Source organism: Symphodus melops, assembly GCF_947650265.1.
Source record: "Symphodus melops genome assembly, chromosome: 9".
Taxonomy (NCBI): domain Eukaryota; kingdom Metazoa; phylum Chordata; class Actinopteri; order Labriformes; family Labridae; genus Symphodus; species Symphodus melops.
The window spans coordinates 7,391,398-7,398,555 of record NC_136699.1 but is presented as its reverse complement, the minus strand read 5'-3'; the positions used below and the strand labels follow the sequence as shown (position 1 = coordinate 7,398,555).

The following is a 7,158-nucleotide window of genomic DNA, read 5'->3' as shown; positions in this document are numbered from 1 at the left end:
ACAGTGTGAGTATAGAGCAGTTTTTTTTCATTTGAGAGCTGCTCATTAGCATGACAGTTAAAGTGATGACTGACAATAGACGATCCTTGTTCTGTAAGACTTTGTTCCACCTGCTGCATGAACAAACCGTTATCTTATTAATATTAATATGATGTTATTAATCCTTTTATAGCCACGTAAATGTTCATACAGACTGTTTAAATAACACCAGAGGTTAAAGAACATCCATCACAGCTCATTTATAGAAACATTAAAACTTTATTTGTAGAAAACTGCTTCAAGTAAATAGAATAAAATCTCTTTATGTACAAAATACAACTTTATCATGTGGGCAACAACAGAGTCAAATAAATAAAAACTACAATAATCTAAAGGAGGGGTGCAGGGGGGTGAATACATAATGGATGAGGGCAGCTCCATTCAGTCTTTGTCACAGAGTGAAACTCGATTTGCACGCTCTCTCTTCTGCTGCAGCTCGCTGCTAATTGTAAAATTGACTTTTCACCTCAGACACACAATAAAAAGATCTGACTGTAACCTGCAGAGGGGGAAGTGCAAAGGTTTTAGGAGAAACATATAAAATAAAATACAACTAAATAAAAAAAATTAAGTTATTCTCATTTCAGTCGGTCAGTCACGTATGATAACGAGCTCATAAGGCAAACAGTGATTCTTTTTCCAGCACAGGACTGTCCCTCCGTCCTCTGTCCCTACATTTATCTGTCAGTCCTCGGGACTACTTATGAGTCCCTTGGCTCTACTGTGGGGGGTCTGTTCCTCAGTAGATGCCCGTAACGAAGCTACGGAATCCGAACAGCGCGTCCTGCTGCAGGTAGCTGTAGTCCTCCGGGGCTGAGGGGCTGCCCGGGCTGGAGGCGCAGTAAGGCGGAGAGGAGGAGGATGAGGAGCCGCTAGAGCTCCAGGAGCTACCTGGGCTTGAGGCGTCAGAGAGGCACGCGGAGGTGAGCAGCAGAGGGGCGTCCCCGCTCTTTCCCCCTTGCAGATCGGCGATTCGAATTGTCTCTGACAGAGCCCAGATGTAGTTGTGCGCAAAGCGCAGAGTCTCGATCTTGGTGAGTTTGGTTTCGTCCGGGAAAGCGGGTAGCACACCGCGCAGCTCCTCCAGTGCGTCGTTCAGGTTGTGCATACGGTTTCTCTCCCGGTCATTGGCCTTCATGCGCCGGTTCTTCTTCACCACCTGCACGGTGGCCTCGCTGCGGCGGCCACGACGCCTCTTCTTCTGCGGCTGCTCGGGCTGCGGGGAGCCTGGTGCACAGCTAGAGGAGCTCGGGGATGCTGAGCTGCCACGAGACTCCTCGTCATCGGAGTGCGGGAAGAAGTCGCAGCTGTTGCTGTCGATGTCGGAGTAGACGGAGTCCATGTCTGAACAGGTTGCGGGTTTATCTGCGGAAAGAGAAGAGGAGGGCATGAGGACCTGTGGCTTCGGTCTACATCGTTAGGATGGGGAGAGCCCCGCATGTGAGCGCAGACACGCGCACGGCGCACTGAACTTACCTGAAGCGTGGGAAGTTCTCGGAGTGTTTTCTGGAGTGGGCTGAGCGGCACGCGCCTCTGTTCGTCTCTCTGCTTTGGATCAGCTCGTGCGAGCCGGTGAGCCTGGCACACGACCGGCCTCAGCCCGCTTATATAGTGAGTCCGGGACAATGACCGGCCCCCTGCTCCTGTCCCCCTCCCCGTGACCCCCCCGCTGTAACAGAGGAGGATGAGGAGGATGAATGTGCGGCAGGTCTGCCCCGTGCCGTGGAGCTGCTCATTAACATAAAGACGCCTGCGGTGTTTGTGTGCCCCGCACGCTGAAGCGTGCCGGTAATCACGGCCAGCCAATCAGAGCCGGCGGCCGGCCACGCGAACGAAAAACAGACCAAACCCACTTTAGAGTTAAAACCAAAAACATAAAAAAGAAAGAATGAAGAAAGAAGAGTCAGGATGACCCCCCCGCCGGGCGGAGACACGCTCCGGAGATTCACCCATCTTTCCACCCATCCCTCCATCCATTCATTCATCCCCTCATCCCTCCTTTATCCTCCTAACATCATCCATCGTCCTCTAACAGAGAGAGGCAGCAGCAGGAGAAACTCATCCTTCAACATCACAAAGAAAAAGTTTTTCTACAAACTGCAGACTGACCGATTACTATAGCTAACAGTAAACATTAGAGAATGAAATGTAATGACAAATGAAACCTGAGTGAGAACAGACTGAGGAGAACGATATCTTCTTCTGTTGACTTCTGATGTTTTGACTTTCACTTTGTTGTTCCTCGCAGTGAATAAGAGCTTTAGCTGAACACTTTAAAGATGACAGATAGGATACATCAGTGTGCCTCACAAACATCTGCTGCTGTTTGGCGTCAGAACAGTTGACTAGGAGAGGGAGTCCTTCCGGGAGACATCTGAGGACGACTGGAAAGACATTCTGAACAATCAGGTCACAATGACATATTCAAGGCATAAATGTATTCAAATATGCACTTTCTCTTCAATTATCTTCCACATATCTTGTGTTACAGGCCCTCATTAAATGTAGCTCAATCACGTATCCATGTATTATGTTTCCATGTGTTTTATAAAGGCATATATTTCACTCTATTTTACTACATTCTAAAACTCCTATGCTTGAGTATTTATCAGTGAGCTGAATGTGAGAGGAGCTTGAAGTCTGATTAGATATAACGTTTCATCCTTCTTCTTCACTGACTGCTGGTGTAAAAACTGATTTTGATCTGAAAACATCAAATTCCTTTTAGGTATATTGTACACATTGTGTGCCCTGAATTTTGGGGCTAAACTTTAAAACACAAGTTTACAGTTTTGTGCAGGTTATGGTTAGCGAAACAGGTGGCTATATAAACAAAGGGATGGAGAGCTGAGCCTTGAGGAACACCACGCTCTCACACAGAATCAGGCAGTGTTAAGTCGAGCTATGCTTATAACTCGATAAGGCCATTTAAGTAGACTACTGTGCACATCTTGGTTTTGTGCACTCAGGGAAAAAGGATAAATTGAGACAGGTAAGTCTGTCTCCTCTTTGGTATTTGGCAATACCCTCACTGTCAGCTAGTAGGTATTAGATATTCTTCAGTTGATCTATTATAAATAAGCTGACAACTGGCGTGTAATCCGACAGTGAAAACATGGATGACTTTTTCGCACTGTAAGTGTTTTATACATTAACATTACTTTTGTTTTTTGAAATGCATGCTATCCCTTCTGCGTATGGTGATATCAAATGGCAGACGTCAAAGTCGCATGTCCATCGAATGTTCCAGCAGTGTTTTCAGCAGACTGAGAGAGTCCGACGCTGTCTGAGCCTGATCCACAGTGATCAACACGAAGCACTGAGAGTGACCCTGAACTGTTTCACTTCATGCAGTCTGGCTTTTTGTTTGTCCTTTCAGCAGTAAACCGTGCAGAGAGCACGCACACACAGGACAATTTTCTTTAAAGTGTTTTTTAAAGACATCTTTATGAGACAGGCATACCATTTTCCATTAATTATTCCATTTATTCAGTTTGCAGCTCAGCAGAGACCTGCAGAGTCTTTCTGCAGCTTTATTCTGCAGAGGGGGGGGGGGGCGGTCATTTATAAATAATTACACAATGTTTAGAGTCTTCAGGCATGTATAATATATCAAAGCGATTAGAAGGTGAATTGTTCCATTGTGGCCGTCCGCCCTGCACTTCTTTTCACTCCTCTCCTGGTTTGTCCCTCGTCCAAATTCAGCTCCTCTAGCCTTTTGTGTTGCTTTCTTTCTGCCTCAGCCACTCTATTGGCATCATTCTTATTCAAATGCAGCTCAGCAGGAACAAAACCAAACCCAGGCTGCACACAAATCATCTCTGCCCTGGCTGCAGGGCCGGCACAAGCCTCAGTGAGGCCCGAACAACAGGACTGCAGAGCTCTGGTCCTGCTGCATGCACAAGGGAGAAAAACACAAAATGCTCGGAAAGGAAAGACACTGATTTCTTCCTTTTCTTTGCAACGCAAGAAACAGGTGTGAAAACAGTTCTGCCAACATGTTCCGTTTACTTTTCAGCAGCATTCTTTAAACCTTCTTCTTTTCTAGGTTTTGTTTTTGTTTTAATGCATTGCAAGAGTGGATACGTGGAAAAAAATTAAAATGTGCACAGAGCAAGAAATGAAATGAAAGAGTAAGACAAAAAAAACAAAAGGAAAGTTTTGTTTGTCTCTCAGGTGTGAGGATGATTGAACCAGAAACAGGGTTTGCACAGAACAGTACATTAGACAGTGTGCGTGTGTGTGTGTGTGTGTGTGTGTGTGTGTTAGGGAGGGTGTGTAGGAGGAGAAGTCTTTTACACTCTGACACACTGGGACTGTAGAAGAAGAAGTTGGAGGCAAGTTGTAGTTTTATGGCCACCATCACTTCAAAGTGATGGAACAGCTTGTCTCTGCACGTAAACAGTTTACTGCTGCACTCCTATTGGCTGAGAGATGACGGGCATGTGGGTGGCACGCTGTACATTTACACTATATGGCCAAGTGTGGACGGCACAGGTTTTGGTACGTGTATTTGTGTGTGTGTGTGTGTGTTGGTGTACGTGTGTCCTACTCCTTCAATGAACAGAAACATGAAGTCACCTTATAAGTGTTGTTATAAAAACCAACATACATGAAAAATAAATATAGAATCGAGTATTGTTGTTTGTCTGTTTTGCTCAGTGTCGTACTCGCACTCAAAACATTTTTCAATCAACACATTTCCTTTTGTGTGGTAACATAAATTTAAGGGAAGTTTTTTTTTTTTTTTTAAACTATTTTGAGGCGAAACATTATCATTTTTTTTCTCATCATATTCTTTCTTGTAGAAAACAGTGTTCGTGGAGTTGATACTCAAATTGAAACTTTGAAAAGTAATAATGTGAGTTGGGCTCAGTACGAAGGCTGTGTGTCTGCAGCTCTATGAAGAGAAGACGAAGAAAAAGAAGAAATTAACAACAAAAAAAAACAATAAAAGAAAGAAAGAAAGAGAAGCAGAAAAAAAGCAGAGTGAGAGGTCTGTCCGGGGTGAGGCTCTGATAGGATTAAGTCTCAGCGACACGAGATGTGATTGAATTTCAATGAAGTGAAACACGTGAGAAAATGAGACAGACTGAAATGAACCAAAGGATCCCCCTCCACACACTCACGCACACACAAATACATACACACATGCAATCATACACCCACACACAGTCTCAAATCCACACAAACAATCACACTACAAAAAGAGACGATGAAAAGGAAGCTTGAGGACTCTCGAAGAAAAGCAGGAAACAAAAACAAGTGATAGAGCTGAAGGAAAGCAAAAGTTTGAATCTGTTCAGACTGAATTTAAACTGTTTAATCTTGCAACACACAACTTCACCCAACCTACACACAACACTTCACTCTTAGAGCTCTAATGGATCTGTGGTGGCCTGCAAGGAAAAACACACAACCAAAAGATTTCCATCAGGAGAAAGCGTCTGCAAACTCAATAACAAAGCAGATTTTAAAACATGTTTAAAAGTCTAAAACAACAAGCAACAAAACATTTTGCAGATAGATGAAACTGGTTAGCACAACGCAAACCACCAAAGCACATTAAGTAAAGTAAACAAAAAACAAGCACTGCATATCATCACAGCAGAAGTCTGCAGGCCTTCAGGGGGCTCTCAGTGGAGCAAATGTTATAATGATCATTTACGAGAGAAAAAAAACAGGAGGGATGAAGTTTGCAGATCTGCAGGGGATTGTTTGGGATCCAAAGAAAGCACCAGAGAACAGGTGTGAGATGTTTGTAAGCATTCAGTGACAACCAATCAACTGCGTGCCTCAGACAAGAGGTCAGACAAATTGCATAGTGTGACATCAGACAGATCTCAGGCTGGAGTTAAAGTGATTCTATCCTATGTTTGAGGCTTCATGAGGACTTGTTGTCTTTTGGGTGCCGTGTGTTCTGATCGTGGGGTTGCCGTGGCAGCAGGCGGCAACAGATGAACCCTGGTCCACATGGTGTCTTTGTGGTCATAATGTTGGGTAAACTAGAGGTAAATTATCGCTCTGAGCAAACACAAGTAGACAAGTGAATGGGAAGCTGCTGCTCCCAGAATGCATCAGCAGATTGATGGAGGAGGAGGGGGGTGCACGGCGAGGGAGGCGGCAGCATTCAGGACGAGGATTGACGACAAAGTTCCTTCAGATTAAAACCTTCCTGAACAACAAGGCGACTGTGAGGAGAAGGGAAGAGATTCATAACGAGAGACAGAGGAGACAAAGAAGAGGAGACATCACTCCTCCTCTGTGTACAGAAGAGAAGGGGGGGGGGGGGGGGGGAGAGTGAGGAGACGTAACTCCTCAGTCTGTGGAGGGAGGGGAGAAGAAAGAGGAGAGAGAAGAGGAGGAAAACCTACTCCTCCTCAGTGTACAGGTATACAGAGGAGAGGAGGAAAGGCGGAGAAGGAATAGGAATAGGAGACATTAATCCTTTATGTGTACAAAGAGGAGGAGAGGAAAAGAAGGAGGAGGAGAGAGGGAAGAAAGGGGGAGCAGAAGGAGACATCAATATGTGTAGAAAGTAAGAGAACCAGGAGAGAGGTGGAATAATGGAATACAGAGGAGTAAGAGGAGGTGATGAGGAGGTGAAGCCTCTTACAGACAGGTCATGAGACCTCAAGCGTTTCTTACAACCAGCTGGCTCAACACACTTGGTGTCATGTGGACTCTTCCTGCTCTCCTTTGATTTGCAGTTCCCACATGGTCTCACCTGCTCTTGCCTGGTCTCCCCTGTTCTTATCTGGACTCACTTGTTCTCATCTGTTCTTACATCAATTCACCTGTTGTCAGCTGGACTGACCTCTTCTCTACTATTATTACCTGTTCACACCTCACGTCAGCTGGTTTCACCTGTTGTTCAGAGAAAAGATTTTGCTCCCTGTCTTTACACTCACTTTTTCCTGCCAGCTGCCGAAAAAAAACTCACCACAAGAAGTCAGGGTGAGCTCAGGTGATAACACAGCAGGACATTTTCAAGAGGGGTTGATGACATTCACAACACTCGACTGGCCCTCGACTGTTTTTAATAAACTATCTGGAAAAAGAATATTTGTGGTTCCTTAAGAAAGAAAAAAAAAATACTGTCAGACAGGAGGTCAAACA

At 44.9% G+C, this 7,158-nt stretch overlaps 1 protein-coding gene across 1 annotated transcript; it reads right to left on the bottom strand.

Annotated features, from left to right (window-relative positions):
- Positions 1–280: 280 nt before the first annotated feature.
- On the bottom strand, positions 281–1,700 carry neurog1 (neurogenin 1). The gene is made up of 2 exons (XM_079352644.1): positions 1,516–1,700; positions 281–1,404 (listed from the first exon to the last, which is right to left on the bottom strand). The coding sequence occupies exon 2, from the start codon at positions 1,379–1,381 to the stop codon at positions 779–781; it is 603 nt and encodes a 200-aa protein (XP_079208770.1). The 5' UTR covers positions 1,382–1,404; positions 1,516–1,700; the 3' UTR covers positions 281–778.
- Between the last annotated feature and the right edge of the window lie 5,458 nt (positions 1,701–7,158).

Coding starts and splice junctions, on each gene's coding strand:
- neurog1 (XM_079352644.1), bottom strand. CDS start 1,381: ATGGACTCCGTCTACTCCGACATCGACAGCAACAGCTGCGACTTCTTC.